Source organism: Pyxicephalus adspersus, chromosome 4 (genome assembly GCF_032062135.1).
Source record: "Pyxicephalus adspersus chromosome 4, UCB_Pads_2.0, whole genome shotgun sequence".
In the NCBI taxonomy this organism is placed as follows: domain Eukaryota; kingdom Metazoa; phylum Chordata; class Amphibia; order Anura; family Pyxicephalidae; genus Pyxicephalus; species Pyxicephalus adspersus.
This window is the reverse complement of record NC_092861.1, coordinates 33,515,577-33,542,380: the sequence shown is the minus strand read 5'-3', so window position 1 is coordinate 33,542,380 and position 26,804 is coordinate 33,515,577. Positions and strand designations below refer to the sequence as shown.

The following is a 26,804-nucleotide window of genomic DNA, read 5'->3' as shown; positions in this document are numbered from 1 at the left end:
TTGGCATAGTAACAGCTGACGCTGAAGCCCATGCCGTTGCCTTGGAAACAGTAATCGGCGCCTGAGAAGTATTCGAACAGGGAAATGAGCACCGATTGCAGTTAAGGGGGGCGGGATTGGATGCAGTATCCTTGGAGATGGCGGCTGGGGGTGTGGCAGTGGAGCTGGTTTAGCGAGGCTGGGGGTGTGGCTATGGAGCTGCAGTGCGGGAAAGTGCAGGTGGAAGGAGGGAGAGGGTGACAAGGAATATACACCTCTATGGGTCACCTCTCTCTAAGAACAATTCATGAAATGTGACCGGAGAAAAATCAGCGTGAAACACCACACAGACTGCTAGTTAGCAATGGTGATCAAATGTGGTTATAGATATTAAAATTCTTTGTATTACAATATTGGTTTTTGTGTGTTTTTTCATGGAGAATAAATGTAAATGTATCCCAAAGCAATAGAATTTATTAAGCAGTGTAAAGAACACATATACGAAATATGGTAACTCATAGCAACCTGTCAAGTCTCACCTTTTAGTTTAGAAATGAAAGGAGAATTCTGATTGGTCGATATGGCTTACTGCATTTTGCAACCTTAAAGAGGAGCTAAACTCAAAAATGCCTAAAACAAAAAAATACACACCTTCAATCCCACACCACAGACGATTTGTCCGGAGGTCTCTACCATCTGGTCCCGCGTCTTCACAGCATCAGTCTCTGGGCGCTGCCATCTTCGCCTCTTCTTCTTCCCGGTTCTTCTTCCTACGTCACCCCAACCAGACGTGAGACCGGGTGACGTAGGTTGGAAAAAAAACTTGCCAATCTCGCTGTGCAATGCGTGAGATTGGCAAATTTTCATCTTCTCACGAAAAGGCTCCTTCTGCACATGCCCGAGATGCTCAGGCATGCGCAGAAGGAGCACCCAAGAGCCTCCCAGGATGTGTGACGCAGGTATCCCAAGAGGCTTTGCGCTCCCATTCACCTAGGCCAGGGGTCAGCAACCTTTACTATCAAAAGAGCCATTTTGCCTCCTCTTCCACTAAAGAAAAATAGTCTGGAGCCGCAAAACATAGGAGGAAGGGGATCCCCCATCAGAGATCTCCCCGCGGCAGCCGAAGGGAGCCACAACAAGGAGGCTGAAGAGCCGCATGCGGCTCCGGAGCCGCAGGTTGCAGACCCCTGACCTAGGCGATCGAGAATTATAGGGCGATGCTGCACTCTTTTTTTTTTTTTTAATTGTGTTGCACTTATAAAACAAACAAACAGAATTTTTACCTTACATAAAAGGGTCGTCTACCCTTTTTTGAAAAATGAAATTTCTGAGTTTGGGTACGTTTTAAAGCGGAACTAAACCCGTTCCACTCACCACTCTAGATAGAGAGACTTTCATTAAAATGTTCTTATTATTATATTAGAAGGCCTGGTTCTTAGGAAAACCGTGAAAGCTTTCAAAAATAATATGTTGCTGTAACTGATCTGTAAATATAGCAGAGCACTTCATGGTAAAACCTCATAGCTGTGTATATGCAGCGTGACATCTAGGGCAATGCTAGGTTCCTGGAGGCTCTGATATAAGGACACCTTGTCTCTACCAAGATGGCCGCTTCTACACATAGACATGTGCGCAGAACAAGGCATGGTAAGATGAAATCACAGACTGCAGAGGAAGCCCAGGGGGTCTGATACACCCGTAAGCAAAACTCTTTATAGGAAAGTCACTTAGGGCACCAACTAGTGAGGGGCCCCTATTTCAGTCCCCAAACACCGCCCTGCCTGCCATCTTGTAAACCAAATTCTCTGCCCCCTCCTTCATTCCCTATATGCAGAGTGACACAGGGAAGCTGGTGTAATACCTATTGCTTTATCTTGTGTGAATGTGGTGGGAAGAAGGGGAGCAGCGCTGGTTTACAGATAACCCAGGTGGTGGTGGTAATATGATGCAGATAATTTGGGGGTTTCAGTGTTAGTGAAGCAAGCAAACATCAGAAGCTCCAGACAAAGAACTATTTTTTCTTTTTTTACAGTCTGGCCCGATTTAAAATAAAATTCTGTTAGTGACAGAGACTTTATAATGTTATCATTGATGAGTCACAACGCCTGGGCTTCTGTACTTATTATTCTCTTGCCTGTAATATCTCTCTTAATTTCCTGTTTTCTTTTTCAGACAAGAAAAGTCCATGCACCATCATATTGTGCACATTAACCATCTATAGCCAGGATTCAAGTACAGATAAGGTGTAACCAAAACTTTTCAGTGTCAGTATGGCACACTGTGGCCCATAATAAAATCCACAGTGTTGATTTACTACTCCGCTAATTTTTTGATGCTTCCAGGATGCCACATTCTGCAACTCTTTCCTTGGAAGGATAACAACTTTGCACAATTGCTTCCCAACTTGCAGCAGCATTTTCACCTTTCCCTTGCAGCACCTTCCCATAGGTCAGTTGGGTGAAAGTAGTCACACCGCTGTTTCATGTCTCCGGTAGGCTTCATTGGTCAACTTGGTAATGTTGCCACACCAGTGTTTCATATCTCCTACAATCTTCATATAGGACCTAACTTAGAGTGCCTTCTCCTAGTGATGTGTGTGCCATAAGTGTTCCATCAATGTCCCTGAAATATAATAAACTAAAGGCAAAGCAGGCATGTAATTGCTTAGGAATCCTGCTCTCTACCAATCAAGCCTACTCCCACTATCAATACTAGAAGCCATCTTGCTATGATGCCCACACAAGAAGGGGAATATTTAGGTTAGGTATGGATGAAAATTTGGAATTTCTGTTCATAGGTGTCCCACTATTGGGTTCAATTTATTAAATCTCACAAGGATTGGAGAGTATAGATTATTATAGGTGAACTCAGGTGATCTAGCAAACCTGGAATGGATTTCTTGAAAATAATTTGCTATTAGAAGGCAAGTGTTTTCAGTCCTGGACTAGATTTATTTTAGGTTTTCTAGATCACCTAGGTTCTCCTATCATAGTCTATCTACTAAGAGAGCTTCAATAAATCAGGCCTGTTTTGTCTGTGCCATGATCAAAAGATAGGAGAACCTAGGTGATCTAGAAAATCTATCCTACATCAGGCCCTATTTTCTTTTCCAATGCATCCCCGATGTGTGTAACTGAGAGGTGGCATATCATTATTGGCAGCGCCATTTAGGATGTGGGTGATGCCAGATTTTGTAGTTGCTAGTACATATTTTGGGTGAACGTGGAGATGAGATACAGTTTAAATATTTTTTTTTACTGCTGTGGTTCACCATAGACCTGCCTGACCTTAAACTCTATTTCAAAACCAAGGATCAAAATCAACGCCAATTTTATTACGTTTATTGATCTAGTTTATCATTGTGTTGCATCAATCAACAGTGTTTTGTGCACAGTTTAATAAACCCACCCAAAAAAACATTCACAGGTATTTTATTTCTCTACCACATTGTAACTGTGTTCATTGCTCAGAAGACAGAAAAGGACACAGGTTTATAAGGTGAACAGGTAAAGAATGATGCTACATTTCTATGGTGAGTTTCTTTTACAGTACAATTACATCTTATTCTTAGGGCAGTGCTGCAAAGCATCTCGAAGAGCTTCTAATACGCGATCTACATTGGCTTTTGTTGAGTTGTAGCCCATGAGTCCAACTCGAAGCACCTGTAATACAGAGCATTTATCAATACATACTAAATTACACTTTCCAAATTATACTCCAGTTGTTATTTTGCTCTAAAGTATGTGATTGGAGGCATTGGGGAACAGCTCTGCTTTTCATTTCTGTAGAGCCCAAAAAAAGTTTGATTCTCCAAAACTTTGCTCTTGGTTAACAGACACTTCTCCAACAGATTTCCCAAAGCATGACAACAATAGAACTCCATAGTCAGTCTGATTACATCTCTGGGCAGTTGAAAGTGCTGACAATGGCCAACAGCATCTAAAGCCTGTGTGTGTCACAAACTTTGTCTATATCCATGACACTTTACCCATCACTGTCTTGTTGTGTAAACACAGATAGCATCTCTTCCAGCTCTGCCACCTTGAATGCTTTCCTCTGAGGCATTGTGAATGGTAAACAAATATTTTGGCCGTTGTAACCTTTCATATGTTCCTGTGTGCATTTCAATGCTATTAATCTCCTGCATACATTTGTGGCTTGCATGTCAATGCTCAACAACATTGGCTGTACATCAATGGTCAAGATTCCTGATAGTGATAATAGGGAAAAGTGGTCTGTCAAAGCAACGTAAAGTTTGCATCATGGACACACAGGGCGTGGTGACATTGCAGGAGCATAAATAAAAAAAAGTTGTCACCCTTAATGCCTGAACAAGGCATCCAATTGATTTGAAGTGATCTGGCAATGCACAATAACAGGGAAAAACAAATACATGCAGCATTTATTGGAACAGCACGCCACAACGTATGGTATCTAACCTATGATGCTGGTCAATATTGATAGCACTGTAAAACTGCTAATGAACATAAATTGTTGTATTGCATATGGTATTTCAAAGCACTGCACCGCTCAATGAATACATTTCTAGTAAGTGGGGTTACATTAACTTCTCAGCAACAGGATATTACATTCCCCCTTCACTCTGCCATCAGTCCATTTAGGCAACAGGAGCATGGAGAGTTTAGGTTGGAGGCTACACATTGGCAAGAACTCTTTCCCTACCCCCATGGTACATGGAAGTAAGAGTATTAGGTGATATTATTCCCATACGTGTTAGTACTATTGCTCTTCACAAAAAGTGTGGCCCCCAAGTCCGTGGAGCAGAGGAGCCATCATTGGAAGGGAGATCTTTTTTTTCTGGAGTTTTTGCAATAAAAGAAGTCACGCAAATTACTTAGTCAAGCTAAATCTGAAATATCAGTTCAAAGAAAAAAAAACCCTGGGCCAATCATTTATTTGTCATGTGACCTATCACAATAATTTAAAATTAACTAAAAGTCCATTGTGATATTTTTAGATTTTCTCTGTTACCTTTCCAGATGAGGGTCCTAGGCCCCCAGTAATCTCAATGCTGTACTTCTTCATGATGTATGTTGTGATGTCCTTCCAGTCATAGCCCTCAGGCACTGCAATTGTTGTCACAGTAGGGAGTCGCAACGCCTACAGTAAGTTAAATGTTAATATTGACAGACATGGATAAACTGTTAGGATTTCTCTTTTTTTGTGGGTTCATGGCAGTAAATTGAAAATAAGAAAAATACAAAGAACTTTTCTGAAACTGTCATGGGGGCAAGTTCAAACTTGGTATGTAATAAAGAAAGTCGCTTAACAAACAAAGGATTAGCTAAATCTTGTTATGTAATATAACACGAGTTTCCTTCTATGGGTATATAGAGCATTAAAAGTGGAGCACACTATGACAAAAAACTTGTAAAACACATAGGGGTCAACTTAGCAACATGAATGGTTTTAACTCCATTTATTATTTAATTGCATAATAATTTTCTTTAAAAATGTTTAGTACACAAATGATGCATAGGTGCCACATTGTTATTCTTTTCATGATTTTGTTAGGAGATTTTTTTCTTACAAATAGTTACTAGAAAAGGATTTTTTATTAAATGATCATGCCTATCCAAAAAAACTTTACTAAATCAGGCCTATTAAGTTCTGTAAACAAGCCTTCTATAATCTAATACAGCAAACAAAGAGCCCGGTATATTTGAAAAAGGAAATCAAAGTGTTTTCTGTTGAATGAAAAACAAATTGTTATACAGAAATTTTTTTTCAGCTGACTTTAAAAAGATTTATTTTTTTTTGGCCTGACCATAATTAGTCAAGAAAGAAAATGTCTCAAAAATTATACATTTCCTGTAGAATCAAAGTTAGAAACNTGAACCGGAANACAATTTTATTTCAATACAAGTATGAAGCAATTTCAAACTTGCAGCTGCCTGTACTGCAGGCTTAACTGTCCCCCCAACTGCTCACATTTAACTGAATGGAAGAGTTTGTGCACATGTTTCTATGTGGCTGCAGTGGCACAGTTCCTGAAAGCTACAAGTTGCTTCTGGCAGTTGTTTTTTCTCTTCTGGAAGAGGAACCGCACCTCAACCTCAACCGCAGTCAACTTCACTCAACCACACGACAAAGCCAATGTCAAACTCTGAGGATGACAGCATTGTAAGAGGGGCAGTTGGACGCATGGTTTTAAACACAAGTCTGAAAAGTTCCTTAGAGATATTAGCTGTGTAAGTTTCTGTATCAAAAATATAAGGGTCATTTCAGACCCACGGAGGGCTGCAGCATTTTGTCACCTAACCGCAACCCCAATTCTTTCATTAAAGTGAATAGGAGAGGGTAGGAATTATATAATAACTAAAGGGTAGGAATTATATAATAACTAAGTATGAAGTATATACATATGAATCGGCAGCTAGTATTGAGTAATGTGTGGAAGTTGCATTGACTATGTTTCTGATGTATATACTTACTGGGTCCTTCACAAACAGCTTTAATCCAAGATCTTCCAGTCCTTTGTGGAACCTTAGAGCATTCTCGCGGTGTTGCTCCCAGGACTGCTCTAATCCCTGGACATGGATATAGAGAATATTTAGAACCAGTGTCCACACTTTATTCAGCAGCTGAACTATATACAATACAGTATGGATAGTACAGTGGAAGAAAAACCATTGCATTTATTAATTAGACATTTTAGATATATCAGACAACTGGCTGACATAGGTCATGAAGATATTACTTGGCTCCAGTTCATTCATATTTACTATAATGGCAGATATCAGCTATTAGAATCAGGGCTTGTAGATGATTCTTGTAAACCAACACATCAAATGCAGGTCAATAGATAGCTATTCACTTCAATTGTACATGACAGACCTGACCGAGCTTTGACCTGCTTTGCTTTGTGATGTGTTTCTTTCAAAGCAAATCAAATGAAGCCTATTGCTGTATTTTGAGTTCAAAAGCATGTTTAAAGGCAAAAAGGAACATTTAATAACACTTCTCATCTATAGAAGCTCCAAGGCTAATTGCAAGGTTTCCCCCTGCAGTATGAAACGTTAATAAAATATTCAGATACAACATCCATGACCATGAAAATACTTTAACAGATATGCCCACTTAATAATCTTATTATACAGGGTTATTATATTTTATTTTACAATTTACTTATTTAACACTTTTTTAAATAACCCCAAAGATGCCCTATAGACTTGTTGGTTTTACCTTCTCGGCCAGGATTGCCAATCCTTCTCTCAAGCTGTAGAAGTTGGTCACTGGTCCTGTATGATGATATCTGAAGGAGATAAAGTCACGCAAATATACATTAAAAAGAATAAACAATTATTCGTTCTATGAAATTTTTTTCCTGTAGCCTAGAAACTGCTAGTCACAAGTAATATTGCCACAAGTTCACTTTCTATGTACTGTAGTTCTGGTAGATTTTTTTTTATTTGCAGGCTCATATGACTTTTTTGATTGTCTCTTTTGTAATACAAATGTTACAAATATAAAGGTGACACTTCTCTACATTTGTTCAGGTATTACAAAAACACAAATTATGGTGCAGGTGAGTCTTATTATGTATAATTATTACCATTTATACTATAGAATTTTCTCAATGACTTGTTTTGTAACTTATTGAAACTTACATTCTTGGTTTCCCATCACATCCCCAATAGTTTGCAAGCCAGTTCAGGTCCACGTACAGTGATGGCTGCTTTGTCTTACGACTGAATATCTTCTTACTATTCAGATAATGATCACAGAAAAAGAGCATATTGAGAATAATGAAAGGGAAACATAATACTATGCTATAAATGCTTTTTAATGCCTAAAGTATTTAGAATTTGTTAAAGAGTATTAACATACGGTATAACTACCTCTGCACACACTAATGCATCTGTTCTGTTATTGCTTCTACTATACCATTTCTTCCACTTACTGAGCTGGTAACTGAGTGGACTTCTTTTCCCACATTGATGGACCCAATCAAGCCAACATAGTTCTTATAAGGGAATGCTTAGGGATTATATTATTGGGAGCAGAAAGGGGACACATTTTTTACAGCAGAAGTAGCTTTTAAATAAAAGGTGAAGTTTTGAGTTACCCTAATTGCATTGCAAAAGCTAAACTGAAACCTTTGTGATTTCATTGTGAGCACTGTACCCACAGTTACGTTACGCACACACATCAGATGATAGTCACCTGAGACAAGCACGGCTGTTCATCTTGACAACAATCTGATGTGTGTACAGTGGTCCCCCAACATTGTTCATCATTCCGTTGTGGTGGATTTATGAACGACTGATCAGGAATGATTGCTGTTCCAATGGAGGAGAGCACAGCAGCGTGCTGTTCACTTGACCCCCCCCCCCTCCATAGAACAGAACATCAGTGTGTGTACAGCACACGTTAATTCATCTGTCATCAAAATGATCACAAAAGATCATTTCCATTGTTAATCATTTGATATCTGATCTGATGAATAAATTGGCAGAAGACTGTCAGTTCAGACACTGAACTTTGATGTACAGTAATGGCACCCACAGATAGAACATGACACACAATACTATTTTCAACAGTCCATAGGTCTAAGGGAGTTAGAAAAACAGTTGTAGATGCGATCCTTTCCCCTTCAATGAGTTATTCCGAGCATTGGACCCATCTCTCCTTTTTCCCCCCTGCAGGTTAGTGTGCTTTTCTGTAAAATCAGTTAGTGCATAGATTAATTTGCTATGTCTGACAGATTTTAGATCTTTTTTACAAACCATGCTGCTTCGCTAAATGAAATGGGGGCTGTGCCTGGAGGGGCATTTAACACTTTCTGAGACCCAGAGTATAGGATGTCAATTCCTGAAAAGAAACATAAAAAATAAGACTTAACAAGTGTTGTCACTTACACTCTTTTAATACATTTTACAAAACACCCCAAATCAATATAAATAACTTACTTACACCTAACAATCACAAAAAAGATTTTATCAACTGTCAGTGCTAATCTGCTAAAATAATGCTTTGTACCACAGCGTTACATTGGTATTGCTGGTATAGCATAAAGTAACCCCAAGGGCTTTTAGACATTCACTAAAACATTTCCTTGTGGGAATCAATTACTGCCATTGGAACACATGGCTCTGGAACATTGCCACAAGGGAATGTTTAAGGCGATGTTCGATTCCCTGTTTTATAAAACCCCCAAATTAATGAAATGTATGTTTTTGTAATTTTGTAAAGCTTGCCTCTAACAAAGATTATTTTAAAAAAAATGCTGAAGACCGTCAGTGAACAATAAATCGATAAATGTTATTTAATGTAATAAAATATGTTTACTAAAAAAGCAAAAAAAAAAAAAATTTGTATTGTTTGTCTCTCATATACAATCTTCCCAGCAGATGGCAATGTAGGTGCAGAATTATTATTATTATAGGTGCATTTTATTATTATTATTAATATTAATATTATTATAATGATAATAAATGGGACTTATATAGCGCCAACATAATACGCAGCGCTGTACATTGTTGCCTTGTTGGGGTGTAGCTGTGTAGGATTCTGTTTTACATGTAGATCAGTAATGATTGCTGCATTCTCTAAAACAATTTACCTAAAATGTGATCTTTCCTTGTGGAACATCTGAACATATAAACACAAATATTAAGCACTGTAGCGGTCCCTGTGGACAAGCTTCAGGCCTGTATCAGTGACATCAGTTTGAGAACATTCTGTATTTACTGACAAGTGGCATGGTTGGGTCAATGACTAGCACTCTTGCATTCAGAGCACTAGGGCCCAGGTTCAAATTTCGGCCAGGAGTTTGTATGTTCTCCCTGTATTTGTGTGGGTTTCCTTTGGGTACTTCTGTTTCCCCCTATATCTAGAAAACATGCTGTTAGGTTTATCGGCTTCTCCTCAAAATAGTTCTTTGACTGTATTAAAGACCATTGACTATGGTGGGGACATTAGATTGTGAGCCCCTTTGAGGGACAGTTAGTGATCTAACTATGAAGTTTGTAAAGTGCTGTGTAATATGTTGGAACTATATAAAACTGTAATAATGCTCACAGGTGCTGACCTCCAGCATGTAACCTGTTTGAAGCAACATTTGTATTCCTAATGACTATGGAAACCTGGTCTAGTGCAAACCGAGTCTCATTGAATGAAGGTATGCATTAATTACCGGTAGAAGGCGCTCTTTTTTATTTAAAATTCAATCCCTCAGCTGCAGCACTAAGGATGGGGATGTGTGCAGCAGTAGCATTAGCACTCACTCATGCACACGTGATGACAAGGAACGTGCTGTCAGAGAGAAATCAGATTAGTCATCAATCTACTGCTTCTCCTGTCCAGTTGCAATCTGCCAGGAATTACAGTAAAAATGACTGTACAGAAAAATCAAATCACCACCCTGGCTGTACTAACTAACAGTGATGCTTAAGTTTTAGGAATGGATGGACAGAAACACAAATCCTTTGGCAAGTTAAACATTTCCCTTATATGGTATATTTTTTGCCCAACATTAAGTTTAAGCAAAATGTTTTGATGATTAAAAATGAATTTGAGCACACTTCTTACCCTGTTTGTCCATGTAGATGGGCGCACCTCCCAAAGAAGCCACAGAGTCCACAAGGAGCAGGCAGTTATACCTGAGACCAGAAAACAACAACTGGTCAGACCCCACTATATAAATATACAATTGTAATACATCTTCTTGTTATTTAGGTTCATTACTTTAGGACCATTCCATCCGAAGGATTTTAAAGGTAGTCCTGCTAAGGACGATAATGTTGTAAACTTTTTTTTAACTGCATGAAGTTCATTGCTTTTATATCAGTGTCCGATCCCGAACAATAAACACCTGTTTTACTCAACTATTCTACATTTTATTGCTTCATTAAAGGTTAATTAGACCCAACACTGATTCCTCAGTCATTGGTGGACTGCACTTACAATTCCATCAGCTCTGGTTTCAGGTTCAGCAGTGCAAATAGATTTTCAGTAATTTAAAAAGAGTTGTTATAATATGCAAAGTGCAGTAAACTACACCAACTAATTGGAAATAATTTCATGGCTGACTCTGACTGCATACATTGTTTTCTGATTGATGACTATGAGTTTCTTTACTTTACTTTCCACAATGTGAATGCTCATTGCAATGTCTTGCTATTGGTTTGTCAATCTATTTGAAGATACATGATTTGGTAAAAAGTGTTAATAATCTCAATATATATATATATATATATATATATATATATATAGTGTTACCTGATGGAAAGCAGAGAAAAATCTGCATTAGGGAATCAGACAGGGGTTTAAACCTTTTCCTGTATTTTTAATTAGACCACCATTATATTATTTACTACTGGTGTGGATCCCTCCAATAAAATGGACCTAGCACCACATAGAGGTTTACTGATCCAAAGAGTGAGATCGATGATAGGTGATGGAGCAGAGGCCGGCAGAGAAAGAAAGAAGATGTCTGAGCCAGATAAAAATGGGAAGTTAAGATGGCGCAGGACCTACTGGACTTGGATTGCAGAGGGATAGAGGGCTTTTGAAAAGTAAAGATAAGTGTTGTTTTTTCCCCATGAATGTTCCGCTTTAAGTTTTAGCAAATGTTAGGACTTTTAAAGTGCATCTATACCCAAAAGTAATGGGTAGAAAAGAAAATCCCCCAATCTTATCCCCTACTACCCCTGTTTGCTTTGTACCTGTTTCTCAAACATTTTTGTCTCTTTGCTATTTGTGGAATGTATGCATTTATAGATTTAGGTACACATACCGGTGACAAAGGTCTCCTAATCCATCTAGAGGCTGAACAACTCCACTAGATGATTCTCCATGAGTTATAAAGAGAAGACATGGCTTGTGCTCTGCTAGACCCTGGATACAAAAAAGAGAATAGAGAATAGTATTTGAAAATACTGTTAATGATAAGGTGTCTAACAGCCACACCGAAATACTGCAATAACATGTCTTAGTTATGAAATAAGTAAATAATTTAGTAAAATTCAGAAAGGTTCAAGGATTATTTGCAGAACTTAGTTACTGTAACAGCTAACCAGATTTGTTTTTGCTGGAGTCAAATCAGGTAAACTTGAAGAAGATGAAATCAAGTTAGTTATTAAAAAATTAAATGGAATTTTATATATAGTTTGTTAAAGTGTGTGAATCCATTTTGCACAGCCTCCTTTTATCCCTTCAGCCACTGCTGACCGGTAGAGCTGCAGCACAGACAGCAGACAAGCTGTACTGTATTATACAGACCTGTAGGACACACTAGGCCTAGACTATCATGGGAGAACATGACTGATCCAGCAAACCTAGAAAAGGGGTCTGGTCCAGGATTGAAAACATTTGCCAAATAATAGAAAATGATTTTAGGAAATCCATTGCAGGTTTGCTGGATCACCCAGGTTGACCTATGATAGTCTATCTTTTCCAATCTTGGAGAGCTTTAATCAGTCATATACAAGGATTAAAATTCCTGGTGGTGTCTAGAAAGGTAGCAATGCAATTTTTTTTTTTAAGCAGGCCAGGATAGGAAAGGTAGCTAAGGAAGCAACTAGCAGCATTCTTATTTTGGTACAGTTTTTCCCAAATTTCAATGAACAATGTTAGATCAAACCATAATTTTTTATGTTATCCATCATACTCATGTGTTACTGAACAAGTGAAGGGCAGAACACGTCGTTTGTCTATCTTACTTGACAGAGTTGATGCTATTTCAGAGTATGAGACTGCCCAGAAGGCTGGAACAAATATTCTTCTATAAAGATTTTTTATTAAATACACAGGCTTTTTATAATGCAGAAGAAGACAATCATGTTAATAATATGCCCAAATAACATTAATTAATAATATTACTCTTTTTTTTTACAAACAAGCCTCCATACTTTAAACATTAATCCCCCCATGGTATGAAAAAATAAAATAAGTACCCCTGGCTGCTTACCTTTTCTATTTCCTTTAGGGTGAAGCCCTCACCTGGTGGTTTTGATATAAGGCGAACATCAGCACCTGAAATATCAAGTAGATTGAAGGATCAAACATTACGTCCAGCATAGCTTTTCTGAGAAAAAAGTCTTCCATCAACACACTATTATTATACTTTACTGCTTTTTAAAAAAAGACAAAAATACCCTTTTTCTTGTTTCTTTCTTGAAGCCATAAAAAGCTTTTATTTATTTATTGATAGACAGTTTTGAATAATTAGACTGGGTTTCTGTATTCAAAAAAAACAAACAAACAAACAAAAAAAAACTTTTTCCTGGTTTAAAATGCTTGTCAGGTTTTTTTATTGTCTGGGGCTTCGATAGATATATTTTCCCCTCACTGTAAAAATAAAAACTACTAAAAACTTTTGTCATAAGTTATCTGGAAATAAATAATGATTCACATTTTGGATATTCTAATCCAAATTCCTGAATGCTATAATTTGGCATGACAAACACGATAACTAGCAAACAAAGGTATAAGAAATAGCAATAAATACATTATTATATATGTTCACCCAATCACTAAGTTCTTATATAAGCTTTACCATGCTAATTTCATTTTTTAAATTTGCATCTTTAATAAATACCTGCTGAGATGCTTCTTGTTATAGAGTGACAACTGTTTCATATTTGTGTTCTGAGGTGGTCATCCTGTCATATGCACCCTGATAAACATTTCATAGACAAGGACCACCCTATCTATTTAGAAGCAGGTCCAGAGCAATGATTTAATGAAAGCGCACGTGGACAGGAAATGATTGAATGAGGCTGCAGCATAAGATGCAGTTCTGCATAATTCTTCAATTGCAAAGCTACCTAAAATTTATTTACAGTTTAAAAGTTTTTTAAAAATATTATGGAGCTACTTATTTATATGCGGTAAAATATTGATCAAGGGGAGGTATGGCTAGGACTTTTTTTGAACACCAATGGTTAACATACCTGGTAATATGTGACACATTTGTTCACAATTCACTGAGTTGAGACAGGTACCCAATAATTCATTACTCATTATATATATAAAACCTTGCTGATATGCTATTAATATGTTTAATACATTGCTTTATGTGAATGAGGTTTAAAATGGCTGCACATTCCTAAAATTATATAGCTTTTTATGCTTTTCCTGTTTGCCTTTTTCCAGTTTTAACAACAAGAATGATAACCCCTCTGACCTGGCTGATTCATTTGCCCTTCAGTGCAAAGGACTTAAAAGAAACAGAGGAGTGGAGATGAGTCAGAGTAAAACTTGATCCACTCTCTCCTGGCCCGGCTCAGACATCCATCTCTGTAAAGTGGCTGGCTGCACAGACAGATCATCCAGATCAATACTTCCTATGTTATTATACATCGCTTTTTTCAGTGGTTAAAAAGAAATCAGGGAAATAAAAAAGAAAATAAACACATATTTAAAGAAATCATTCATGGTTTACTTATTAGATAGATTAGATTATTTTAGATGCATATTGACAAAAATTGGGTGTGTATGGAATACAGGCAATTTTGAATATCTTGTTTGATTCCCAGTGTCTACTGTGGGTAATATGGTCACATAATAACCAGCTCAGCTAATTATTTAGGTACTTTTACCATCTTTTACCATCTCTTTACCATGCTTGGTTAAAAAGTCCTGACTGGTTACAAAGTAGGTGGTATAACCACTTACAAATATTGCTGCCAAAAAAATTAGGAGAATAAATGGATATTCCTAGTGTATGGACAATTTTACAATAAGGACCAACTGCTAGCAACAAGTTAATATAATAATGTAATGGTTACAAATTAATGGTAACCGGGAGTGAGCTAATATTTGTTGGCTTTTTAAACTTGCAAAGTACAATCTTGAAACACTTTAGATATTATTTAGCTCACCGTAGTAATATTTAATTTCCATACTCTTAGCAAAGGTAAAAAAGGGGTTAAGTCAAAATGTTAATGCTTGGTAGCTGCCAGAAATGAAGTTCAGAGCAGAGTCCAGGCCACCACAACTGGGAACTGAGCAGATGTAAATACTGGAAAACAGCATTGTGTGTCAATCATTAACCTGCCTACACAAGAGAAAACGAACTCATTTCACTAATGTGGTATATCCAATTTGCTCTGTAAGAGGGTGTATGATTTACACTTGCACAACGTCAGATGGTTCATGTCTGTTGTTGTGGACTCTCTAGAGTATATGAGAGGAAACACTTATGGTTTCAAGTGGTTTTGCTCTAATTCATATCATTCAATATACAAAATAAGCATATTTCTTTGTGTAATATGTTATGTGCCCATGTAATAAAGATTGCATATTACCATCTTTATTCAGTACAATAAATGCTTGATTTTTATTAAGTTATTAAGAAGTTAATTAAACAATCAAAACTGTTGGAGTTATGTTGGAGAATTAGAGATAATTTCATGTTTAGTGCATGCATGCTAAATATTTGTACAGAAATCACAATGAAGGCAGTGATGTCTTCATTGTAATTGCTGGACAGAAGGCTGATGGCATCTCCCAGGGTTTACATTTACTTTCTTGATTGGGGTGATGATAGAGGGGGAACATTATCATGGAAATCATTACATTGAAAGCATCGTCCTGTACCATTTTCTTAAGCATTGAAAATGTTAAGTGTCAAATATCTGTGTTCTCTACCCCTGTCATGGTTCCATTCTACCCCTATGTCACTGATGAATCCTGTAGTCATCTAGATTCTTCCAGAGCGATCTGTAGCGATCTAGATTCCTTCTGGATTCCTCCTCTCTATATAAAAATTAAGCTACAGTGCCTAGACTAGAACTCAAAAACTAAGAATTATTGATAGATTATATAATTTACATTAAAATAATACAAAGCACCACAACAGGGATTTATTATTACAGATTTCCAAAGGTACTGATGAGTCCATTTTAAAGTATAGCGAATATATATTTTATTTCTTTATTGGATATGGTCAGGTAATTAATAAATATAGGATAATAAAGCTTTTGATCTAGCAGTTGAAGCTTTGCTTTCTTTTTAACATTTTAGAGGCTATGAGTTTGTTTGATAAAAGAAGATTAAATTTTAGACGGTTTATGAATCATCCGCATTGACTCATTCTTTAGGCAATGGCTCATTCTAACGTATTAGACCTATTGTGCCCTGAAGCAGCAGCTCCACTTTGTTGAGTGTACTATGTCATGTAATAAATGTTTAGTAAAAGAAAGGTCATATATATAAAAAACAACAGTTTGAAAACATTAAAACTAGTTTTCTTTAGCAAATAAACTTCAGCTTTTCTACAACATCCAAAATCATCTAACCTTTTCCTCCCTGGCCTTATTGTCCCTGACCCACCACTTTCCTTTGTTAGAATTTAGTTCCTTTATTAATGCTGCTAAACATCACATACTGGCATTACCTAAAGTGGTCTGCAAGCAAATGCAACCTTCCCAGGAATGCCCAGTACTGACATCCACCCATCAAAGGATTTTAATGTTTCCATATTTCTTTCAAAAACCCAGTGCACGGTTTACATCAGTGCTGTGAAATGAGAAAAGAATACTAAAGCAGAGTGCTGTGACACTTTTTTAGGAAAGTATGTAAAATGCACAGCTGGTCCATCTCACTAGCCATGATCTGCTTGCATTGCATCAAGATACACAGATTGCCTGTAATAATGTCACTGAATATAATATTAATATTAAACAGGATTTATATAGCGCCAACATATTACGCAGCCCTGTACATTAAATAGGATGTAATACAAATGCTTTGTTTTTATTGACCAGGGAAGGCAAAATTTAAGCATATTAAACTTCAGTTTTAAAAACATTTCATAATACCATTAGGAAAAGTTTACAAAGCTAAGGCAGAGCTGACCAAATTTATCACTTCCAAAGCTACAAATGACAGGGCCAAGTAGAGGTTTTTATTTTACATCCTATATTAATAGTTTAATCTCCTTAATCACATAGATGATTGTATCTACCATACAACAATATTACATTACTTTTGTTTTTATAGATCTTTCTTACTAAAGTGAATAATAACACTCTTTTACTTACCTATTCTCTGAGCAATATCCGCAGCTCTCTCACCCCAGATACCTTTGGCAGCAACAAGCACCACATCCCCGTTCTCTACAACGTTGAAGATGGCTGTCTCCATAGCACAATGTCCTGATCCGCTGACAGCCAGGGTCAGGTTGTTCTGTGTCTGAAAGGCATACTGTATTCCCAGCTTAATGTCATCCATAATCTGCACAAAACAATAATAGTTATGTGTGAAATACTGGACCAAAAGCTTCAGGCATGCATTTGATGAAAAATACTTTTTATTTTAATGATCTATATCATTACATTTCTAGAATTACAGCAGCAAGTCCTCTGGACCTGACCTGTGAGCCCTCTTACATGCCATGACCATTACAAGAGAATGTCACTGTTATATTCAATTAATGATACATTGGAAATTGGAAATCTCTTTAAGATTGAGACTCCTTGGCTTGGATTTTATTTTTTACTTCAGTGTTAATCTTTGACATAAATATGAAAATATTATTTTTAATTCTATCTATATAGTGAAAAAAAATGTTTTTGGGGGTTTTAGAAGTGGGAATAATTGGCTTTCCTGTTGGGCTTTACTGCCATTAGAGGTTTCATTATAGAAATGTTTTCAATTCCTGATTAGTGAAAAGGTTCTCCCCAGGACAGGAAGGTAGAGGTAATCTCTTATACCGTAACACAAACAGAAATCAAAATATTTGTGCTTTTTATGTTAGAATACCTCAAACCATTTTTCTATTTTCTATAACTAGATTTGTATTTCTATCTAAAATTGTCACTTCTATTTTGTAGACAAACGTTTTTATATAGTTTATATATGTTTTACAAAAACCTTTTCTTATTCTCTTTCAAGTGCAAGGGCAGAGTGGCCCTCTTCATAGTCTCAAAAATCTGTTTTCTGTGAAGGAAGAAAATTTCCCTTTTGTGTCCTCATAAAAAGGTTTTCAACGCTCTGATGTCTTTTATACTATGGCTTAGGGGATCAGGACACACTAGTTTGTAAAAAAACAAAAAACAAAAAAACATATACAATTCAACAGACGTGCTTACTTATAAATAAAAAACTGAAAATGGAAAAAATAAATATTTCACCACTAAAGCGGCAAAGTTAAGAGTATAAATGGTGATAACATTAGGTGAATGTGTACCACCATAATAAAGTTATGGAAATGGAAACCCTGACCACCCAGAAAATAACACAAGAATTTAGTTTTTGTGAAAAACATATTTATTGGTTGTTTTGTCAAGAGAGTAAAATATGTGACTTTATAAGATAGAAATAAATAAACAAGGATTAAACCAGACCTATCGACAAAATTTTTACTTTATATAAAAATGTAGATTACCCTTTAACAAAAAGAAAAAATAATCTCCTAAAAAGTGCTGGATGAAGTAGGATTCCAGGATAGCACGGAAAAGACATGAGAGCATGTGTGAAAGGATCAGGTGCTCTACAGAAGTAAAGGTAAGTTTTTTTTTATTAGACAATGCTGAATTTATTGTGTATCACCTGTTGAAATGTTCACAAATATTCAGATGTGTTCATGTCAAGAGGAGATAGTAAACATATACTGCACTCTTGTAACAAATTAATATTTGTTTAGCTCCTTTTTACCCTGCTCTTGTAGACACTGTGCTATATCTTCTGTATAGTAAATACAGCTCTGGATACAGTTCTTATGAATATTGCATTAGACCATCTGTGCTCATACTACTAAGATCCATTTTTATAAATCTGTTATTTTTCAGTATCTTTTTTTACAGCTGGTGAGTTGATGAAAATAACAAGAGTGTAAAAACATGATAATGTTTGCAGTTTCAATAAATGGTCATGGTGTTCAAATGTGTTTGTGTAGCTTTATGGGTCCGGCCTGTAAAGATTGTTCAGACAGTAGAATTGAGAAATGTTTGTTATTGGGCGACAGTGAATAGTAAACATTTGTTTTAGGCTGTTTGTTATAATTGTTAAGTAAAGGTTGCAAGACAATATAATAACAGCTTTTACTTAATTTGTGCTCAGCTATTTCCTGAGATCCCAGAATCTTCCCATCCTTCTATGGCCATTTGCATACAATTATTTACTAGATGGTACAACACATAAAGCAATAGTATGGCGGATGACAAAATATAAAATAATAATACTTAATTACAAGGATTTGCACACATAATTTGCTAATCCCAATAACCAAAAGTGTTGAAAAGTTTTTGGGCAAAATTTTACATTAGGCAGTGTTCATGAACATTTTGATGGCCTCTTTAATACGTTTGCATATAGGATGTTGTTGCAATGCGCTTACCATGTATTTGCAATGCATTTACATGCATGTTTTATGCATTTTGAGCTGGCATAGGGCAAAGACAGAGGGGTCTATAAAATCCTAAAGGTTGGAAGATACCCTTATAATGGATTAAATACATTAATTAAAACTGGTATATATATATATATATATATATATACTGGGTACATTGTAGCCTAATTTCAATCTATTAATACAGATACCTATTAATTTATATTGATTGGTATATATATATATATATATATATATACAGTATAATTTTTTAAATGTATTTATTGTATATAAAAGCAAAGATTAGGATCCCTATCAATTTGCTTTCTGTTTGTTTCCCAGTTGGCAGGTTTCACCTCTTGGGTTTTCATCCTTCTGCAAAAAACTAATACCCCATTTACTTGCTGCCTGACACCATTTTCTGTTTGTCAACCAGCTACAGGAGGCATTGTATATAAACCCAATCCATAATCACCAAATAAATATTACATCCTAGAATCTAGATTGTGTTTCCTATAAGTCTTTCCTTACCTGGAAAATCTCAGGATGTAGTGGGCTGAGTATTGGTAATAATCCTGCTGCCTGGACTCGAGGATACAAATTGGAGGGGCCTGGCCCAAGCATGAGCTTCTGAGGAACATGTATAGGCAGTAGAAGGGATTCAGGGACACGTACAGAGAGAAGGGAAGACATACTTCTGTGCTAGCCAAGTCAATCTGAGCCTAAGCAACAAAGATTCACTATTCATTATATAGTGTTTCCATTAACATGAACTCTCTAATGACCCGTATCTTTTTATTACTTCCAAGAATACATCTTGCATAGAAACTTGCCATTTGTTGAGTTCTTCCCCCACATCTCCAGAAATTATACTGTAACCAGCCATGGCATCTATAGAGAGGCTTCCAACATTATCTGACATCTTCATACAGGACACAAGAAATTGTTTCATAACAACTGTCAGTGTAAGATGTATAGTAAGGTAATTTGACAGAAATGCACACATTGCATAGATTTATGCAGTTTGTTCATCAAGTGATATAAGATTTAGGATTTAAACTTATCAGGGAACTTCTGGTTCTGGCACAAATGGACTACTTAAGAGCTATACATGCTGAAACATTCTAAGAACACTAAAATGGATCAATATCTCTTAGGGTTATAGATGGAAAAGACTGCTAAGTCCCCTCTGTGAGATCAATTATGCCAATCTCCTAAGAGGGAAGGATCCAGAGATGGAAACCCAGGCAGCTACAGGGGAGCATGGGGTGAGTGTGGGGAGCCTGGACATTGATTGTATTAAACTGGCAGCGGAAGTAGCTGCACATCTGAAGGCAGACATAGCAGAAATTATATCTAATACAATCCAACAACACTAGGAGCAGATATAGAAAAAACTGTTATGCCATGACTGCTCCCTGTAGGAATTTGAGCAGAGAGTGGCCATCATGGGGAGGACTTCAACAGAGGGTGCTCCAATGACCACTATTACATATAGTTTATTATTATTATAATTTTTTTTAAGAATAATAGGAATTTGTAGGAGGTGTTTTTTTCAGATTTGGGAAAAAATCTGATAAATTGGTGGCTGTTTTGGCTAAGGGTGGACATCGACCGAGACACACACCCTGTCTTAGGGATGAGGTAGATGTCATTAGAGCTGAAACTGGAAATTTTTGTTGGCTCAGGGCGGTGGGCAGGTTGGATGGATTCTGGCATCATGACGTCACTCTGGGGGAGGTTTCTTCCCCTTTGAGTGACACATGGCTCCCCGCGCATGCGCGGTCTAGAGTCCGTGTATTTAGTAGTCCACAAGCTGCAAAAAGTTGGGGACAACTGATTTAGATATTTCCAAACTTTTATAATTAAACTCTATTCAGCAGCCACGGCCTGAGACCGGGGTGCCAATTTGATAGCCGCTCTTATTGTGAATTTCTAAAGAATACAATTTCCTCTGATCTCTCCCTCAGCAACTCTCCAGGCCCTGAAGGGTTTACAACTACTTTCCAAAAGGTGTTAGCTATATACTGGTCCCAGCTTTGACATCTCTTTTCAATCATATCTTAGAAAACAGTGTGTACAACTTGAGCCATGCATTCCCTTACTTCCTAAGGCAGGCAAGGATCCTCTCCATCCAAGTTCTTATAGACCTGCTAAATCGGGATATCAAACTGTAATCCAAAATATTAGTAAACTACGGTAGTTAGCACAATTTCTCCTCTAAATAATCTCCACACCACAGTCCGGCTTTGTAAAGGGTAGGTTGGCTGCCACTAATGTCCACAAGATAGTGTCCATTTTGTAATATGTATATGGGCTATGTTCTTCCCTACTATCATTGGCTTTGTTAGCCTTTTTATGTAGGGAATGCCTTTCATGTTAATTTGAAATGCCTGGAAAAGGTCATGCTTCATGTGGGCATTTCAGGAACATTTTTTAATATATACAATCTATGTATTCTACCCTTATGGTACAAATATTACCATCTGGGCCTTCCTAGTCTCTCCTTTAGCTTTAAAAAGTAAAAAACTTGCCTACAGAACTTAATTGGAATGCAAAAACACCTTCAAGCATGTTCATAAAGGTAAGAAAGATGTCAAATTCCCCAGTTTAGGTACTCTAAATGATCTAAGAAATATCCCAAAATGGTGTCAAATGCATGTTAAATGTGTCTTACGCTCTGATTGCTAATTAATAGTTCAAGTCCAAAGCTCCTCAACACTGACCCTTGGGGACATGGTCAGTAATAACACATACAACGTTCATACACAGGGCACAGAATTTAAACCAAATATTTAAAAATTTCTGAAATCACAAAGAATATTTGTTTTTAATGTAAATTCTGTTCGTATGGGATTTTCAGGGCTCCCTCTATTTAGTAGTTCAATGTAGATACACAATTTTTCATGAACCAGTTTTATCACTGAATTAAAAATCTTTTTACCCTTCATAGTGTTAGACTTTTTGATTTGACAGAGAGAGATATGCCAATATTACCAACTTGGTCATTTAGGTCAAGAGTCAAGCTGGGTATGGACATCAGTGGCAGTCTGGCGTGCAGGCATAATCTTACAGCCAAGATCTTCCTTATGAATATACATGTTCAGATCATTTGTAGAGCAAACAGAACTATTCATATTACAATCCACAACACCAATAGAACCCACAAAACTATTCACAACAATTGTAGAACCCACAGAATTAATCACACATTATTCAAACCACTTGTCCAGACTTCAAAACCATTCATATTATTTGTAGAACCAACAGAAGTACTTACAACACTTCTTCCATAAAGCTTGCAATCTAAAATCTCCCTATATGATATATTTATATATTCTATATATCCCTACACTAATCATACATTTGTAAGGAATCTTTTTACCAATCAATATGTTTCAGGTTGTAAGAAGAGCACCCAGAGGAAACTGAAACAATCTTAGCAAACATAAAATTCCTGGACTAAGTGCGATCCCAACTTAGGAACTAAGTATGAATTCCCTTGCAATGTGAACGTTCAGGAAAATAAGGAGCAATGGGGTTGATTTACTAAAGAAGTTCAAGTGCACTTTTAAGTGGTTTTAGTAGTTCTGGAGGACATTTGGAGGACACTTCCAAGTGAGGAAGGATGATGATGCACTTTGTTAGGCTTTGCAACTAACAGCAAACAGCCTAGCAGTGGTCTAACAGATGCCAGTAGGTGCTGGGCTTTGACTGAATAAAAAAAAGACTTTGTATTATTGTGTTTTGCATCAGGACTAAAGGAACCTGGGTTAAGTAAACACTGAGACTGTCAATCCTGACTTCTTTATCTAAAAATGCTAATTGCCCAGCTTCTTGCTGATCTTCTTTCTTTCTTTACTTTACAAAATGTCAAAAGTATGCAAATAAGACTCTGACTTCTGATGTATTGATCTGCATACTTGTTCTTGCTCAGGAACTTTGACAATATTGAGAACAGAGTGTTAGCCTACCAGCCAAGCAACTAGTCCTTTCAGACAGGAGTCAACAATGGCAACCTTCATTTTTATTTTAACTATTTACTTTGAACCAGCCTTCCTCAAGCATATTCATAATCCATGAAAAAATGGCATATATATTTTATGTATTATTAGCACTGTTGCAGTATTTTTTGTTTTTCTGGGTCCCCATCTATTTTTTCCGCCTCTGCCTCCACTTTACCAGGTCAATCTTTTTAGCAAAAGCAACACTTACAGAGGCTGGAACAAACCAGGGGTTTATAAGTTTTTAAAAGAAAAAAAGTGATCCTATAACTTCCCAGAAAGCGCCCGATTTATTAAAGCTCTCCAAGGCTGGATAGAATACACTTTCTGAAGTGAAGCTGGGTGATCCAGCAAACCTGAAATGGATTTCCTAAAAGTAATTTTTTTATTAGCATTTTTTTTCAATCTTGGGTCAGATCCATTCCAGGTTTGCTAGATCACCCAGCTTCACTTTATAAAGTGTATCCTCTACAGCCTTGGAGAGTTTTAATAAATCAGGCCCAAAGTGTTTGCTGGACTTGGACTTTAATTTATGTGATTATTACTTAAAGTCCATTTGAAACTACATGTCATCTAAGACTAATATAAAAAGTAGACAAATAGCAAATCTACAGGTAAAATTACCAGGTAAACAAATTGTTACCAATTTAAAAAAAAAAAAAAAAAAAACTTTTTTAATGGTAGCGAACAACTGCATTATTTATGTTGTTTTAGATTTTGCCTATAGTCATGTGCAATATTTGAAATACTGTCACACAGTATTCACAATTTTTTACAACTAGGTTTTCATTGGGAAACTGTGTGAATCCATGGTGAAAGTAAGGTGAAAACCTTTGTAAGTTGATGTGCATAACAATTAAAGACTGCTAAATCTTTAGATACGTGGTTTCATAATTTTTAAAAGTATAACAAAGCAGAGCATATTAACATCTTGACTAATCTGTGTATGAACCAGGAGCCCGTCAACAAGAAGCAGCTAACAGCTTTCTAAAAAATGTTTTTTTTTTTTTGATAGAAGATCATTTTCTTCTTCTTACTTTGTCATAGAAACATGATTTAAGAAATAAAGTTACTAGTGGTGTATGCATGGCTTCAATCTGCTGTCTACAGCACTTTGCTATTGCATCACACGGGACACATTCTTTAAAGGTAATAGAATGTAATTTAAAGAAAAGTATAAATAAATACAAAACTTTTTTAATCTGTGTATTCATTTTAATATAAGTTTATAGTGCTATTTATTCATTTTTGCTCAATAAGTTTTTAACTAGGACAAACCCTTAGTAAGTTATTGACTCACCTTGAAAGTTTCGGGGTGCATATGACCAATCACATGCAGACCCCCAGCTGCCAGTATCCTTGGAGGTACATTTGAGGGTCCAGGGCCCAACATTAGGCGTTGAGGCACCTGTAAAGGCTGCAGGAGGGCTGGGGATGGAGGTAAAGTTGAATGAGAAGACATCCTGACAGATGCTGACCGCTGAGCTGCACACCGCAGACTATAAGAGATGCCTCTAACTGTCCCTTGCATCTCTATTAACCCTTCTATGGACAATAGAAGATGACGCACTGTGAACCTTTACCTAGTCTCTGGGAATGTGCAGCTCACTTATCATTTGAAATGTGTTTTTTCTCCCCCCCCTCCCTCCCAATCGATTTGTCACCCAGTGTCACTCCCTCCAGGACCAGGTCACAGGTGTCTGACCTGTGCGCTCCAACACCAAGGACATTATACCTGTCCTCACATGAGACGACAGCATTTATGCTACCACCGTCATATTTATGTCATCAATAACTATTATCTATTAGTCATTTGTTCTCAGCTTACTAAATAGTAAAGTTTGTTTAGTTAAGAGAATATTTAGGTGGGTTCATAACTGTGCTAATGGAGCCTTTTGCATCAAATGAATTGCTTACAAATAATAAACTAGTGCTACATATTATTCTTGTTTGATGAAGTGAGACAGTTCAGTGTCAACGTGTTTTTACCAACAAATGCTAAAGTTTAATCTGAGATGTCCGATTTAGTTGGGTAATAAATAACTAACAGTTTGCCATGTGGAAGCATTACATTCTGATTTCAGAGTTCTATATGCAGTTTTTTGGCAAAGAAATTCAGCACGACAAATATCTCTAATTAGACAATACAGTTATTTAAAGTGGACCTAAACTCAAATTTTTACTTTACATAAATAGGTTGACAAGCCTTTTATATAAAGTAAAAATGTTTTTGTTTTTTTTAACTACAACACCCTTTTTAAAAAGTAAAGAAAAAAAGGGTGAAGCATATTTCGTCTGAATAGGAGCTCAGAGCCCCCCGGGATACATCCGTCATGCATCTCTTGGCTGCATTTTTTGCACATGCCTGATATTGGCCATGTGCAGAAGGGGCATTTTCCTTCACTAAGGGAAACCGATGTCAATCCCATGCATGCACAGTGAGATCGGCACTCTTTTTTTCCCTTTAACAACGAGCTACGTACCTAGAAGAAGAAGATGGCCGAAGATGCTGATGTCTGGTGCAGAGAAGAATTTCAGGACAGTGCGAAACCCGATCGAGGGTTTTTCTATTTTGCTATCCATGGCATAAGCTTATTTTGCCTTTTCAAAAGTTCAATCCTGACTGGAGAAAAACAATTATTGTTCCTGTTTCTGGGAAATTCTTCTGGTTGTACAAACGGAACCACTCATATTTTAATAAAATACGGTATTGTGCTTACTGCCTTATTTGTTTTTCCTGGGTCCACACTGACACTAAGTAAAGGATTCTAAGTTTTTGTGTGTTTTTGGCTGTGTTCTACTAAAATCTTTTTAGGTTGTTTCCCTTCCTTTTTGTCATGCGGACAGAGAAACTGTAAGTTGGGGATCCCTTCAGTGAGTGTGGAGGTCTGTATGATGCTCCCAGGATTTTCCCCAAACTTCTGACACACTGACACACTGGCAAACCAATCACACTTTATGGTTTCGCAGACAGCATAACATTTACCCTAGCACCCCAGACTTTTTCACATCTGTGTGAGTCTGTTCTCATCTGTAAGAAGAACAGGGTGCCAGGGTAAACCTGCCAATTCCGCTGTGTCCTGAAAAATGCCCGTAAAGCTGCATAGCCCCAGGTTGTAACTACAAGTTCCACTACCGCCCGTCTGACCCACACGCCTGTTTCTAACTGTTCTGTCAGAGAAATGTGCATGAGCAGCATTCTAAAGTTCATCATCTGGCAGTGCAGTTCCTCCTAACACAAACATTTAGGTACCGACCGTGCACCTTGGTATTGCCCTTTTATGACCCTCTTCAGTCCATGTGTAAAGGCCTGTCTCCTGGTACCCCTACCCCGCTCTACCCAGACTGTGCTGGGGGACACAAAAAACCTTCATGCAACCACATGTATGGTTATGCCATCCTGGAGCTGCAGGTACCAGGTTTTGCTGCTGTACAATACCAGCAGTGACAAGTACACTAGTAAAATTCTAGATTATTAAAAAATCTGTCAATATAATAAGTAGAGAGAAATGGTCCGAGGT

The 26,804-nt window shown here is 37.0% G+C and overlaps 1 protein-coding gene across 2 annotated transcripts; it reads right to left on the bottom strand.

Annotated features, from left to right (window-relative positions):
- Positions 1-3,304: 3,304 nt before the first annotated feature.
- On the bottom strand, positions 3,305-24,862 carry AGXT (alanine--glyoxylate aminotransferase). Of its 2 annotated transcripts, none has more exons than XM_072407803.1 (11): positions 24,584-24,862; positions 16,992-17,184; positions 12,914-12,978; positions 11,741-11,841; positions 10,534-10,604; positions 8,730-8,814; positions 7,611-7,706; positions 7,186-7,255; positions 6,435-6,530; positions 4,972-5,100; positions 3,305-3,641 (listed from the first exon to the last, which is right to left on the bottom strand). In XM_072407803.1, exons 1-11 carry the CDS (start codon positions 24,812-24,814, stop codon positions 3,534-3,536), a joined length of 1,245 nt encoding a protein of 414 aa, XP_072263904.1. In that variant the 5' UTR covers positions 24,815-24,862; the 3' UTR covers positions 3,305-3,533. The 2 variants fall into 2 exon arrangements, with proteins under 2 accessions (XP_072263904.1, XP_072263905.1); XM_072407804.1 differs by lacking the exon at positions 24,584-24,862 and adding an exon at positions 19,811-19,987.
- Positions 24,863-26,804: the final 1,942 nt, after the last annotated feature.